Here is a 16,625-nt window from a genome sequence, read left to right as displayed (position 1 = left end):
TCATTTTATCGATTGAACTGTCAGTCTATCCACGAAAATTAAAAAAATATTTTGTTATTTTAACCATCAAAACAAAGCTATTGGAATCCAATAAAAAATCACGTTATACTCAGAAAAATTAGCTCTAAAATAAAATAGCAATATTTTATTCACTAAACAACCCAATTGCAGGAAAGACGACACAAGTTTCTACAACCCAAAAAAGTCGAAATATCCCTCAAAAAGTCGGCATATCTACTGAAAAAACGCAAAGCTTTTGCGGGTTTTACCGAGTTTTTTCTGCTTTTTTAATATTTTGATTTGATTGTGTCACACCCCTCGGGTAATAGGCATCTCTAGAAATGAACTCTCTGAGTAAAAAGTTCATTCCTAGGGGTGTCCAAGCCAATTGAAACTCAAAAATTTATTAATCGAAAAACCGTCTGTAAAATTTTCAAGTTTCGAAAGTAAAGTCAATTGGCCTTTTCAGCTGACAGGTCCATGTATGCCACTGTTTACAACCGCCAAATAAAGGCGCAAACGCCAAACTGTCATTTTCATAGGAGAACTGTCAAAGGCCAGAAAAATCAGCTGATTTAAGACGTCAAAGTGAAAAGGCCCACAGTGTTAAAAAAGATTATTACCTCTATTGTGAAGTCAGAAACGTGTTCGTGGAGCACTCGTACTGCGAATCTTAACTAAAATCCGCATTTGTGCGCCAACCATCCATGCGCCGAGTTCTGCGCCCTACAAAATGTAATAAACAAGCATTGGCGAAGACATCATTTTCTTTTTTCTTACTCTCCTAAACATACTCTTTCATCACGCTCTTTTGCCTGCATGTTGAGGAGAGTAAGAAAAAAGAAAAAGCTGGCTCCGCCATTAACAAGTGTCAAAATGGTTCGCACCAAGAATTCTTCCCCTCTTATGATTCGGATCCAAGTATTGTCTAATACAAGAATGATCGTTATGACTGAAATAAGTGTAGAACAATGTTGTTACTGAATGTAAAAATATCTTTACTGCATTGCACAAGTGATTCATAGAAACTACGTTTGTAAAAAACTTGGCGTATAAGCAGTCGGCGCGCAACTTGTAATTTGTTCAAAGTGTTACGTCTGTTTCTCTGTATATGTACTATTGACCCATTTTTCCCTTTTAAACCCAGAATTGTAATAGGGTTTTAGACCTCCATTGAAAAACAATCATGAAAAGGTCATAAAGCATCAAAAACTCTTCTGAATATAGCTCATACGCAAAGTTCTCAGAGTCATCTTTCCACATAACCCTCGTTGTCTTATCCCAAAGAGAAAGAAACCACGTGCTGACCTAAATTACGCAGCGCTCCGATTAGAACCGACAATCATCGGCAGAGCCGCTTAGAAGCTTCATACTTCTGATATGATGAAACGATTGGATTCCATCATTCTGATCCATTCGTTCGGACTCTCAAGACAGCGGAACTCAATAATTATAATAACAATCGAGCAAAGAATGTCTACTGACTGACCGGTCAATATCTGTCCGCGTGCGGGCACCCGCGAGATGATGAATACGCGCAACGAACGGACCCCGAAATCAAAACAAAGCTTAGTCGGGCGTCGGTACTCTATGGAGCGTTTGTGTGCGACCTTTTCCCCGCCAGTCCGCATGCCCCATAGTGTATCATCGTGACTGCGATATTGAAGGCAACTAGAAAAACATTAGATTTGACATTCCTATCGTTTGAAAAAGTAGGCGCCACTAACAACCCGTTGCTCCGCGACGATCGGCGGGTAAACATCCTCCGGTCGCGTCGTCCGCATTCTAAAGCGCAACTTGACCAATCCAGTGGAGGAAGGAAAGAGAACGATAAAGATAATCGAGGATCAGTAGGCGCTAAATCGAGCACATGCACCGGGCATGAATCTTCTCCGATAGGCGATGGTGTCGTCGTAGTCGTAATTGAAGGATTGCTTACATCTAAATCAATGTATGCAAACGTTGCATCTCCAGTTCAACTGACGAGGCGCCGATGCTGAGCCGATCGAGCCGAGAGATAGCGAGTGGCGATGCGCTGAACGCTCTCGAGCTCCTATAGGTGCATCGAACAGAGAAGATGCAGAGCAAATAAATAGAGACTGAACGTTATCTGGGTAAAATTGGAGGGTAAACTGGGGAACGGAAAACGAAGAAGCCTCAGCACGATCGTCCCTTCGATCGCGTGTTATCAATAACATTACATACACGAGGGGCTTATTGGATTAGTGTTATTAGAAATAAAAGACGAACGTACGATCTCAACCGCTCGCTCGCTCGGCATCCTTCGATCGGAGAACAACGCCAGTGGCTGTTCAAAGTTCAGATAAGTAGGCTGGCGGAGACTGGTCGTACGGCTCCGTTGATCTCTATTTGCTTGTTTATCAATGCCTATCGATTGAACGTCCGAAGTATACGTCAACAACCGGCCGGGCGGTTATCTATTGCGCCTTCTCAGAACGATCATGGCAAGATCACTGGCGGCAATACGTAAAACAACGACGAACGATCTCAGACTCTTCTCGGCCTTGAGTCATTCGTCATCATAAGCATCCGAAAAACAGAGCGTATGCCGGATTGCTCAACAAATTTCGAATCCGTCGTATCTAAGCAGGAAAAAAAACTAGATCATGACACGGCATGACCCCGTTTCAGCTGTTGAAGCAATACCACTGATCGAAGGATTATCGGCTTCGTCTTTTCCGATGCGATAGCCGAATTATGCCGCGGGCTTAGAGAGCGAGAGATAGAAACGTCTTCGCTGCCAGCGAACGGATGGATTCTTATCACACATAGACCGAATAACGAATAGATCATTCCTGGAAGACTTGAATAACGATTTATTTTTTATTGTTCAAGAGACTGTTAAAAATAAATTTTTGTTGACGCATTTATGTTTTTTGTTAATGCTGACAGGTTTTCTCGCAATTTTTAATCAAATTTCTTGAAAAAGGTTTTCAGTTTTGTTCCCATTTTATGAATATGATGCGAACTGAACACCCCTAAAATGAACTTGCCATCCAAAAAGTTCATTTTTAGGGATGCTCAATATTTCTATGCTACAATACCGAGGGGCAAGACACTGTGCAACAAAACAAAGAGTTTTCAAGTGTATTCAGACTCTCCATCCATTATTGAGGGATTTGCACAAAAGTGCACGCGGCCTATCGCTTCCGAAAGGTACAGTCGCGGTTTTCACTCCCTGTTTACTTCATCCTTATGGGAAATAACATTGCGGCGTTTCCTACGGTGCGGCTGTTCCTTTCGAAAACGATAGACCGCGTGAACTTTTGTGCAAAGCCCCTTTTTGAAACATTTCAACGACCGCGCGGTGTTTGCGTTTCAAGAAATCTGACAATAATGAATCGAAATCAAAATAACATCAACTTTACCGCCCAAGAGCCATTTTTTAAATGCCCTTGAATTATGCGCGAGATTTTCTGTTTGCGACGAGCTGTCATTTTAACGATTGAACCACATTGAACTGTCATTATAGGCATCCATGAAATAACAACTGTTTTGTTTATGTGACAGTCAATACAAACATTTTGGAGCTCAATAAAACCCTGAAATAATTCCGAAAATGTGCTCTTTTCATTGAGCAATGGAAAGCAACGATGTTGCAATCGCTAAAACTCCAATTTTGGAGTAACTCTTTCTGCTTGAAGTCATTCGAAACAGTTCTAATTTTCATTCAGCACACGCAACGACTTTACATTACTAGACATTGAATTTTTTAAATGAAAATTTCGTTTCTAAGAGTGTTCAGTTAAATCGATTCTCAACATTTGTGTAAAAAATAATGTTCAGTATAATATTTTTAGGAAATTAGGGTTGAAAACAATGGTATTAGGTACGTATAAAAGACGAAAGCGTAAAAAAAATGGCTGGAAACAATTATCTCTCCCATAATAATAAAAATACAGAGATAAATAAGCTGGACAAGCCCTATTAAACAGCTTCCATGCGATGCGGAGGACACTTCGATCATAGAGCCGCCGATTCCGAGTGAAGATCATTATTCGTCGTTTGAAAAATTCCGATTAAGTCCTAACCTTGCTACCCGAAGCAGGCTGATAAAAAATCCCCAAAATGATCTCAGCTCGGTCTCGCTCTTGCCCGTAGAGAGTAATACCGTCATGCTCCACTGGGATGATCGTCATATACACGACGTACGTACAGTACAGTACAACATCCGTGACTGTCCGGGTCGATCAATATAAGTTATTATCAGAGAAAACGGGACGAGAAGAGGGCAAGAGTAATGAACAAATTAATAAACTGTTTACAAATTTTACCGAAGGCAACAAGCAGTCAAGTAGGCTGTGATAGCCGCGGGCGACCGAGCATCGAGTATGTAGCAACAGAGCGAGAGAAGAGTAATAGATAGGGTCGCCGCGATAGGAAGGATGAAGATGAGCAATAAGCTCGTTGGGGTAGGGAGAGGGCAATAAATTCTTGGCTGCCGGACTTATCGCTGCTCTCTTAACAACGAAAGGCTCGAAGGTTTATCGGAAAGTCTTAAGGTTTATCCTTTATCGCTTTCCACTTATCGGTGTTTTGTTGTCTCTTGTGTGGTGTCAAAGCGAAAATGTGCCTGGCAGAGACACTTGTCCGGGGGCGATAAGTGGCAACACAAAGTAGATAGCTACTTAACAATGTTCGTTTAATGAGTGTAACTGTAAATAAGGTTGTCAATCGAGACTTTTGGTTGTGCTGATAGGGTTACCAAACGGTTTGATGTTATCTCAAGCATCGAACCAATTTTTAAAATTTGATACTCTGACTGTCAGGGGTTCAGTATACCCTAAACATATTTGACAGTTAACCCACAGACAAACAGACATATTACTTAGAAGAAAATTGCTTCAAAAACATCGTTTTGCATCTCACTAGCACGCTCTATAATCACAGACAAACAGACATATTACTTTGAAGAAAATGGCTTCCAAAACATCGTTTGGCATCTCACTAGCACCCTCTATAATGCTCAATCCGAAGCATTCGTTTGCAGGTGTTGTTTCCCTCGGCTCGATGTAACAATTTAGCAGGTGACGACTCCCCGGTGGCGTCATCCATTCATAAAACATGAAAGGTTCATGATTGAGTCATTTTATGTAAACATTGATCGGCGTCGCGTTCATTTCTCTCCGAAGTTGAGAGGTGATGTAGGCACAGCAGCGCCATCATGACACATGCGAGCACAGTCCGAACCACACATTATTTTCAAAATGACCGTTAAATCGTGCGATGATTTCGATTTGAGTAGTATGTCTGTTTGTCTGTGCTATAATACTCAGTCCGAAGCATTCATTTGCAAGTGTTGTTTCCCTCGGCTCGATGTAACAATTTTGCAGGTGGCAACTCCCCCGTGGCGTCACCCATTCAAAAACATGAATGAAGGTTCATGACTGAGTCGTTTTATGTAAACATTGATCGGCGTCGCATTCATTTCTCTTCAAAATTGAGACGTTATGTAGGCACAGCAGCGCCACCATGACACATGCGATCACAGTCCGAACCACACTTTATTTTCAAAATGACCGTTAAATCGTGCGAGGAATTCGATTTGAGTAGTATGTCTGTTTGTCTATGGTTAACCATCAAATTGTGCTGGTTTTTGCCATGCTGAATGCATTCAGCAATAGAAATTGCTGAATTTCAGCACAATTTTCATAAACATCCAGCAATCTTTGCGGACTACCAGACCCGGTCAATCCCTTGAAGATGGCCGTAGAAGCTCGCAAGTCTAGTCTAGTCTAGTCTACACATACACAGCCATTTTGGGGGCGAGTCAGATGTCACGATAGAAAAACAGTGCTCAAAATGTTGCACAAAATTCTTCACAATTCCTCAGATTTTCTCCCGTTTATGCTAAAGTGTGATGTGGCACTAATTCCAAACGGTGAAGTGTTGCGTGTGCTGAATGAAAATTAATCGATTTTAATGAATTTGCGCGGAATCGAGCAGACATTTCTAAGAGTTGCTCTCGTTTTCACAGTGTCTTGCCCCTAGCAATCATTCATTAAAAGAATCCTGGAAAATGATTGAATCGACTACTTCTATAATTTTTCTTGTCATTATCAATGCTTGCAGCACATCAGAGATGTAATACAAGAATTGAAGCGGCCAGGCCTACTGTGCAGCGTTATTTGTACAATTCTGTTAAAGAACGGGGACATCTCGTACCAGCCGCTCAGTACGGCATGTAGTGTAAATATAAACAGTAAATATGTTGGAAGTGACTTTGCTAAGAAAGTTAATGTCACTCCGTCGAGGCTCTTCTTCCTGGGATGGGACAAAGGAATTTAACTGAGGACGACCTTAGAAGCTCGAATTAAAGAAAAACTCACGCTTTAAGGACAGACTTGTTAGAATCCCAAAATGGCCGCCACAATGGCCGACTTTGGTACCTACTCACGATTTCGAACGCACAAATCTTTTCGTAAACAAAACCAGCGCATCTGATCTTCTCATTTTAAGCTAATTACAAGTGAGCAAGAATAGAATAATAAAATGCACTATTGTTTGAAGTTTGCTTCTTGAGATTTGTGCGTCTGAAGTTCTGATGCACTGTTGAAGCGGGATTTCAAGACGTTTGTCCTTAAACGACGTTTGTCTAATTTCTTATACAGCAAGACACGCCAAAAAAAAAATTCTCCCGAATCTTCAAGCTAATAAACAATAGAAATTTGAACTAAGAAAAAGAGGAGTTCAACTTTATAACAAAAGTTAGCAAGTCACAGAAAATCGTGCAAAAATAAGCGTTTGATAGTTTTTTTTATATAAGCCAACAACAAAAAAATCAATCAACACTTACCGGCCGGAATGTCCATGTGCCCGGGCGGAATTCCACCCTTCCCGTAGTCCGAGCCGTAATCCGTCGAGTAGTCCATAGATGCCAGCTTCAGACCACCGGCGCTGCCGCCGGGTCCACCCGGCGTACCTCCCGCTATCGCCACGGCCCCATTGTTGCCGCTCCCGTTGCCACTGATCGACGCCAAGCTGGTCGCAATCCCGCTAAAGCTACTGTTGTTGTGATCGAACCCGCCGAACATGGGATGTAGCGCTGCGGCAGCCGCCGACGCCGACGTCGGCGTGCTGGAAAACCCCAGCTTCATGGCGGCGGCCGCCGAAGCTGCGGCAGCCGCTGCACCCATGGCCGCCGCCGAAGTTGCCAAATTGGTGGGGCTCTGCTGGGGCGAGGACACGCTATCACCTCCGGCTTCGCGTTTCACGTTTGACAGGTCGAACTGACGGGCAGATGGCGCCACCGCCGAAGGCGACTGCTCGATCATGGAAATTTGCGGAGACGCCGGAATGAAGGCCTCGTCCGAGCTGAGATTGTCCATGCAGTCGGAGTTGCTGTCCTGGTCGATACTATCGGTCGAGCGTTTTATGGATTTCTTGATGGGGTAGTGAAGACCCGGGAATGCTTCCGGGGTTGATTCCGCTGCTCGTTTAAGGCTTTCCTTGGCCGCGGCGGCCAGGTAGGAGTTAAGCTTGGACGGGTCCAGTTGACTAGTGCTTGATGCCCGGTGGGCAGGGGCCGGCGTGAGCCCCGACGATGGCGTAGGGCTACGTTCGTTTTTGTGGGAAGCGGTCAGACCTTTGATCTGTAATGTTTCGGCAATTTTCATGAAGCATTGCAGCTCCGAGTGTTTAACGTTGACCTCGCCTTGGTACATGAACTGTAGCAGCTCTTGCATCACGTTGACCGAGACGTCTTTGAGAACAACTGTGGGGAAAGAGAAAGTCATGCGAAAGAGATGTAAGTACAGGCTCGGTATATTGGGAACACGTGGTTTGCTTCGATTGCGGTGTCGTCGTCGACGTCGCCTTAGCCACCGCCAACTTCGATAACGAACACTATGCGACAATTAATGGAACTCGATAAGTCGATAATTATTATCGTACGCGCCGATGGATGGATGGATCGACGGCTTGAGAAGTTGTGTGTACAGAGGTATTTATCGGTGCATCATTGTCGTAAATCCAAGAAGGGAAATACGCCTTGCCGAAGGTTATTGAAGTGGGTACAAATCGTTCACGATATCGGGGCGAACAGCGCAATTCAAGTATCGAACCGAAGATAAGCACGATTAGATAAACGCGCTCATATTATTCAGCCAGGTGGAATCCACCAAATAAGTGTCGATTGATTGATTCTTGGGAAGGGTGGCAGCTATGAGAAAAGATATTTTTCTTATAAATGGAATCAACACGGAACTCGGTGTTCTCTTATAGAATACGGATTTTTCATGCATTTTTTAAGAATGACTGTTGTAAGCAATAGTCTCTTACGTTGCTTTTATGCTGGGTGCTTAATTCGGTGTATAGAGTGACAGTTCAGTCGATTAAATGACAGCCCCCTTCGAAAGAAAGGAAAATCTCATACGATTTCGATGATACCATTTTGAGTGATTTTCTGTAAACATTGATCCGCGTCTAGGAGCAAGACACTGGGAAAACGAGAGCAACTCTGAGAAATTCTGAATAACGTGAATTCATTCAAATCAGTTTATTTTCATTCAGCATTCGCAACCCTTTACCGTTTGACAATAATGTCAGATCACACTTTACCATAAACGGGAGAAAATCTGAGCACTGTTTTCACTCGTGAAATCTGACTTGCCCCTAGATCCGCGTCGTGTTCATTCTTTTCTGAAAAAGAGAACAAGTGTAGGCGCAACGGGCCATCTTGACAACGGTTAACACAATCCGAACTGCGCCTAATTTCAAAAGTCATCATTAATTCATGTGCTGTTTACGGAGTCTAAAGACTGTGCTTTAAAAAACCCAAGTGTCGTTTAAAAAGTTGTTAAAATTTCAGGCCAAACATGTCTAAAGGTCCTATCTGCAGAAGAGAGGCTCTCTTAGGTTTCCCTCTCTTTCGTTAATATCTCAGCTGTTTATTAAATAAACATTAAACAATTTTGCATTATGATTGTCTCCTTGCATTGAACCGAAGACGGCTAATAACAAGACAGACATCTACCCTCTTGCTCCATATACCTTGGGAGCTACAAGCACACTAGCGCCACAAACGACTTCAGCAGAGAAGAGAAGGGCATCTCAGAACAAACGGAACACACGAAAAGTGATAAATTTTAGGCGTGAAAAATCGACTCGATTTATTTTGTTTCTGCGCATTTCATTTCCATCGTGTATAAACGTCAAAACAACTGCATGGATCAAAGTGTATTGATTATTTCAGGTATAATCAAAATTAATGAACAGATGACGTCATATCGATGATAAATTATCTTATTCTTCGAAATTTTGTTTCATTGAGAGCATATCAATTGTTGTTCCGACCACTATTGCAATAATATGGTACACGTACCAAAGATGTATTTGCTATTGCAGGCTGTTATAATGCATCAAAATGGTGTTTTGCCAATTTTTCTTAATTATCATAACGATTTCATACATATTCCCAACACTATTGTATCGCGTACCCTATTTACGGTTTTAAGAGATAAGCAACTTTGACTGTGTCCCCGAAAGACATTCTAGTTAAACACATTTTTTGCGAATCAGTTTTAGAGTTGGTGTACCTGCACACTAAGATTCAGATGTTCCAGCTCAGTAATTTTTTCACTGAGTTCAGTATTTTTTCCTTCTTTTTACTGAGTTTTCAACAGCAGATTTATCTCGGTACACTCGGTTATCGTATTTACCGTTCACCAGTAACGATATTTACCGTGTATCAGTAACTTTTGACAGTTTGTTCTCTGAGCTCGGTAACTCATTTACAGAATATCCGCAAAAGAAACAACCGAGCGTACCGAGTTAAATCTGCTGTTGAGAACTCAGTAAAAAGATGGAAAAAATACCGAGCTGATCTTAGTGTGTGCCTCCGAAATACTTTGCTCACAGACAAACAGACGTAACACTTCGAACATTTTTCGAATCAAATCATAGTCACGGAAACTTGTTCGCCCAATGCTAAAAGGACTGGGTTTGGCCGACCATCAACTAGGTGGCGGTAGTGGGAAAACGTCAAACTCGAGCAAAAACGATGCGAGCGCCAAGAGTGGTCAGTTGGCCAACTATCAAATTTTCAAATAGACCGTAAAATCGGTGTACGATGCAAAATATCAGAGTGTTACGTCTGTTTGTCTGTGCTTTGCTTATTCGTGTCAACACAGTTGAAATTTTCCGTGTAAAAAGTGTGGCTTCAACCGCTAGGTGTCGCGACCAACAGCATGAAATATTTATCAATTTCTGACTCGGGAGATGACCTTCTCTTCTCTGACTTCAGGGAACAACATCATGAATGAGTGTGCATGCGATGCTACCATTTCCCTGTACGTATTTGCATGTACACGCACACAATCATGTTTTAATGTTCCTGTGAATCGTTGAGGGCGTTTCAACCATGTCGCCTGCAACAGGGTGGGAGCTGGCTGTCTTGTTATTAGCCGTCTTCGATTGAACGATGGTCAAAACAATCGTCTTGTGATTTGTACTGCAAAAATAGTTGAAAAGTGTACCATTACATTGCAATAATTGAAAGAGAAAGTGAACAAAGAGAGCCTCTCAAATGCAGGTAGAAGAATAGATAGAAATGTTCGGCCTGAAAATTTGTTTTTTTTTAATAATTATCTTAAATTTTCCCATAAAAATTGTCATGGGCATTCCTATAAATAAACTGTTTAATCGAGTTCGTTCAAAAGTTTATTTTTGGGGATGTCTATCACACATTATTTTCGATCAAATTTGAACCTAGGGGCAAGACACAAGATCAGATAAAAGAAATATTCCACATTGTCAACTTTTTCTCCTTGGCGAAACATCCCAACTTGGCCAAAGCAAAGATATCCGATTAACAAGATGGCCATGTGAGTGGGGTCCCCATATAAATCAAAGGAAACATGTATTTTTTACGATTGTGCTGCCACGTAGGGGAACAATAGGGCACTGCATGAAATTCTCTCTTTCTCTTTCCCTCCTACAGAAATTTTGTTAACAACAAGGCCAAGAAACGTCAAAATCCCATACAAAATCAAAACAATGCAGTGCCCTATATAGAACTATAAATAAATATGTTACAAAGCATACTGAGATTTTTTCTTGAAAAAAAATGACAATTGATTTGTTTTGAACCAGTAATGTGAATTCTGAGGGAGATCCAAACGACTTAATACGAGTATAGCAAGGCAGGTTTATCATTTAAAACAACGTAAAATACTTATCAAACTTTAGATAGTGAATCGGATGGCGCTATGCGATGGTCCCAATCACTGACATTCAGATGATGCTCGGATATTGAAGAAGCTAAGGAGCACAAATGGACCTCGAATGTTTTTTTTTTTAATTTTTATTAACGTGTATTTTAACTTAAATGCTAATTCTACACTCAGGGGACCTCGAATGGTTTTAAGCGGCGACTTTCCGCCATTATTGTATGGTTTTGGAGTATAGATTTTTGAATGATGCAGTTTAATTCGATTTAGTTCACGTGTAGAGAAAAATTCTGCTATTCTGCTATTCTGCTATTATCAACGCATCCCCTGGCTTTCGCCCATCTGCGTTGTCTTTTCACTAGGCAATACGTCTACCAATTGATGTTTATGGGCTTGCCGGACCAAGTCATGTAGCTAAGCCAAACACCCCACCTACAACTGTTGGGTAGGCACCATTGTCCCGCCCACTGGTCTTTTACAGCTAGTTGTAGGTGCATGTGTGCGTGTAAGTATTGGAGTGTGTGTGTCAGTGTTGGTGTATTGTAGGCGCCAACTCGTTCTAATCCACTCTGATAGCTAACACCCTATTGAACCATTACCCTTAAATTTGGCAATCTATGAAATAGAATGAGTTAAACGCCTGTAAAAAACAGTCAGTTAAATCAAACAAGGAATATTAGTATTAAAGCGAAGATACAACGAAGCAACGCCCCGAACCTCGAGAGCACAAACCCCAAGAACCAAATGACAGGCAGCGCCGATAAGTCGATCGACTGGCCACCATCAGTGAATAACCAATCGAGTAAACCCCCAAGCACAAACTGCCACCAGCTCTCCCGACCTGCGCCCAACAAAATCCGAGGCACAGCCCAGCCTTAGCTTCACCTTAAAACCAAAATCTAGATTACAGAGCACAATACTTCCCAAGTAACCACGCAGCTCGAGCCGCAAATCACGCACAATACGGCACAAATAAGACAAACACTACCACGCCTGTACAACCGAAACCGACCTAGAGTAGAGAAGGGTCTCTTTCCACTCCAACCCGGACTCAACTGCACCCACAGGGCAGCGCACCTCACCCACACCGCACTCATTCATGCATCACTGTCCGAGCCGCACGGTCACCTGGGTTGAGTCTATCTGCATGACCTCGCCCAACCCGTAACGCAGAGTTTAAATCCCTCTCTTGCATTACAAAGTACTCCCAAAAATCTGTGCGTGGTATAAATGAGATCTTAAGGCTGAATAAATCGTCACCAATACAACCGCCAACACTGAGCACTCAATGATGTCAGCCTTATCAACGACGACCCCCTCAGTCCCAAACCCAATTATCCCACACTACCCAAGTAACCACCCTGCTGAAGCCGTAAGCACCGCACGCACAAAGCACACACACACACACCGACACGCACCACCCCACACAAACCACCAAGGCCGAACAAAAGCGGAAAGCGGTGCCACCACTGCTGAATCACGACTTTTTCAGTATAATTCAGCAATCGTAGATCCATTCCTCGACCCTACTCAGCCCTAACGGTCCATAGCAATGCCTGTCAATATATGCGCCTCACACATGCAACCCCTACACCCTAACAGTATGGTCACTTGGGTATCCCTGGGTTTTGACATGATGGTCAGGGATCACAGCCATCAAAACGTTCCACACTTTACCAGGGCTTACGACCTGTAGACATGATGATTTCTCAATAGTTTCAAGCTCTTTCGGACCTTCCGCTATTGGAGACCATCATGGCTAGCGGTGTTAGTTCACGTGTAGAGAAAAATAATAAAGATATCACTCGTGTTCATCATTGTAAACTATTACCAATTAGGTTGAAAATGGGAGTCTTCGACTTACGAAAACGGATCTTTCTCCAAATCCGTGTGTCGGATCCGACTTCGGAAGTGGTGTGCTGAGTCAGCTATACAGCGCACCACTCCCGATAAACCACTGCACTCAGCGAAACGACAACAGACTGGGGGATCGCAAGAGCAAATTTTGGGAAATGATGGAACGTGGTCAATGGCCAGTTTTTCTCACCCAAGCTATATTCATTTTATTGTAATTGCATAAAGAATAGAAAAACTATTGCAGAGTGAAACGCGTGTGGTTTAGTTGAAGGTTACACAAGAATGAAAATTTTATTTCTGACAGTAGCGGCACGGATTATCACCGACTACTTCGATTGCTTATTCTAATACTCCTCCCTAATCCGCGACGCCTAGAAGTTTACAAAACCTACGTTGTTTTTGAACCGCTAATGGCTTCGTGAATCCGTCGGCTGGTTGATCCACCGTCGGAATGTACCGTAGCTGCGCTACTCCTTGTTGTAGGCTATCGTGTACAAAGTGGTAGCGGATGCTTATGTGCTTCGTACGAGGGTTGTAGGAACCGTTATTTGCGATGCTGATTGCCGACTGGTTGTCGCAGTTTATCGGCACCGAACGATCCTCAAACAGCTGCGACCGTAGGTTGTTCCACCACATCGCCTCCTGAATGGTTCTAGACAGAGCCATGTACTCCGCCTCACAGGATGACAGGGCGACGGTTGGCTGCTTTTTCACGTTCCATGATATGGCTCCACCTTGTAGAGTGAACACGTAACCCGTCGTCGACTTTCGGTTGTCGGGATCTCCTCCCCAATCGGCATCGCTAAAACCAACAAGCTCGGAAGACTCCTGTCTGGCGTACTCCAACTTCTTCGTCGAGGTCCCTTTGAGATAACGGATGATCCTCTTGGCCGCCTCCCAATGCTGTCGTCCCGGATTCGCACTGAATTGGCTCACTGCATTCACCGCATAGGCAATGTCCGGACGGGTCACTTGAGCTGCGAACGCTAGGCATCCAACCGCTTCCTTGAATGGTATCCTCTTCATCTCGTTGGCTTCCTCCTCGTTCTTCGGTCCCATCGTTTTACTCAGCCTAATGCTCGGATCGGCTGGTGTCGCAACCGGGTTCGAATCTGCCATGCCGAAACGCTGAATGACTTCTTCTACGTATGCTTGCTGATCGAGCCAGAGTTTTCCTTCCGCTCGTCTTCGCGTGATCCGGATACCCAAACAGTATTTAGCCTCGCCGAGATCTTTCATCTTGAAATGCTTGCTCAAATACGCTTTCAGTTTTCGTTTCAGATTCCGATCGTTGGTAAAGATGAGGAAATCGTCAACGTAAATCGTGACGAACATCATCGTATCACCATTCATCATCCAGTACAAACAGGGATCGACTGTGGACCGGATGAGTCCAAATTTTCGAAGAACGCCGTCCAATTTGGCATTCCACACACGGCTCGACTGCTTCAAGCCGTAAAGCGCTTTCTTCAATCGGCAGACCTTGCCGTTTCGCTGATCTATTCCCTGCGGTTGCAGCATGTAGATTTCTTCATCGCCGAGATCCCCCTGCAGAAACGCAGTGACGACATCCATCTGGTCGATATCCAGGTCGTGCTTCACCGCAAGCGCCATGAGGTACCGAATTGTGGCATACCGTACCACGGGAGAATATACCTCATCGTAATCCAGTCCAGGCCGTTGCGAGCATCCCTTAACGACGAGACGGGCTTTGTACCGTTCGATGGCGCCGTCAGGACCACGCTTCGACTTGAACACCCATTTGTTCCGGATCGCTTTCCGCCCCGCGGGCAGATCGGCAAGGACCCACGTTTCGTTCTCGCTCTGGGACCGCAGCTCATCGTTCATCGCTCGAATCCAATGGTCTCGGTCCGGTCGGCGCAAAACCTCTTCATAGGTCGCCGGGTCGTCAAGCTCGCACACGGTTGTGTCGGGAGGTAACTGAGGGGAAACGTTTTCACCAGAAAATGTGCCATAGCTAATATAATCATTATACTTGCCTGGGCGAGAGCGCTCCCGGCCACTGCGCCTTAACCCTTGCTGCGGATCAGCTGGTCTATTGATTTGTGGCGGGAGCGCAGCTTCAGCTGAGTCGATAGCGTCCTCGAAATTTTCGTCTTCGTTACTGCGTATATCGTCATCATCGGAAGGAAGAGCGGCGGCTTCATCTTGCCACCCTGTTTCGCCAGTATCACCTTCACCAGCTGGACTAGCCGGCACCACCATTTCCTCGAAATGCAGCTCGATGAACTCCACCGGCTTGACGTCATGGTCACACGCAACGCTAGCATTGGTCGCACCTTCCGCAAGAACAACATCTCTGCTCACACGAAACTCACCACTAGTCGGTTCGAAGACTCGGTATCCTTTGGTGTCCTCGCAGTATCCAACGAAAATACCCTTCTTCGACTTAGGGTCAAACTTCTTCCGCTTCACCTTTGGAACGTGTGTCATCACGTTGGATCCGAAAATCTTCAGATGTCGCAGGTTTGGCTTCTTTCCTGTCCACGCCTCTTCCGGCGTCTTGTATTCCAACGACCGTGTTGGACATCGATTGACCAGGTAGGCCGCCGTCGAGACAGCTTCCGCCCAAAACTCCTTACCAAGCTTCGCATCATTGAGCATGCACCGCGCTTTCTCCACCAGTGTGCGGTTCATGCGCTCTGCAACACCATTCTGCTCGGGTGTATAGGGGCACGAAGTTTGATGCCGGATGCCTTCTCGTTCCAGAACTTGACGGAAGCCCTTGTTGACGTATTCCGTCCCGTTGTCCGTGCGCAGAATCTTCAGTTTCTGTCCGGATTGCCTTTCCGCACTTGCCTTGAATCTCTGGAACGCTTCGAGTACCTGGCTTTTGCGCTCGAGAAAGAACACCACGACCTTCTTGCTGGCATCATCCACGAATGTGACGAAGTATCGACTTCCTCCGAACGATGGTACTTCCACGGGACCACACAGATCGGAGTGCACCAGCTCCAACAAGTCTGTTGTTCTTGAATCGCTGGTTGGGAATGGCAAACGCGCCTGCTTGCCTTCAAGACACGAAACGCAATCGGCGAGTGCTTCGTTCTTGAAATCGATCCCGTCGGCCACTTGCTTGAGCCTCTTCAAGCTTGCTTCATTCAAATGGCCCATGCGCTTGTGCCATAAGCTTATGTCATTCGCGAGGAAAACTTTCTCCGGTCGGTTGACACGGTATAATCCACCTTCTTCCACGCCGGCGACGACGAGCTCACCACTTTCATCCCAGACTTCGCATTTCTTCGCCGTGAACACCACCTTATGCCCTCGCTTGCAAATGGTACTCACCGATAGCAGGTTAGTGGCTATGTCAGGAACTTTCAGAACGTTGAAAACATCCACTCGTCCGTGTTTGGTATCCATCGCAACCGTTCCCTTAGCAACCGCCTTCATGTTGCTGTTGTTCGCCGTACCGATGTCGTGGTCCATGGCAACCGCACTAACAAATGGTTGATCCGCACGTGCCATGTGACACGTGGCACCGGAATCGAAATACCATTCGTCGGTCTTCACATCGCCAATGCCGAAAACGCTGCATAGTCCCTTCTGCTTGCTTAC

The 16,625-nt window shown here is 44.5% G+C and overlaps 1 protein-coding gene across 3 annotated transcripts in view; it reads right to left on the bottom strand.

Annotated features, from left to right (window-relative positions):
• The window catches only part of LOC115256538 (broad-complex core protein isoforms 1/2/3/4/5), a 48,830-nt gene that overhangs the window by 13,017 nt on the left and 19,188 nt on the right, over positions 1-16,625 (bottom strand). For all 3 annotated transcript variants that reach the window (XM_029855231.2, XM_029855233.2, XM_029855232.2), the window contains exon 3: positions 6,818-7,735. In XM_029855231.2, the coding sequence (XP_029711091.1) occupies positions 6,818-7,735 (918 nt within the window). The remainder of the gene's footprint in view (positions 1-6,817; positions 7,736-16,625) is intronic.

Source organism: Aedes albopictus, chromosome 1, assembly GCF_035046485.1.
Source record: "Aedes albopictus strain Foshan chromosome 1, AalbF5, whole genome shotgun sequence".
Lineage (NCBI taxonomy): Eukaryota > Metazoa > Arthropoda > Insecta > Diptera > Culicidae > Aedes > Aedes albopictus.
This window is presented reverse-complemented; position numbering and strand designations above follow the sequence as displayed.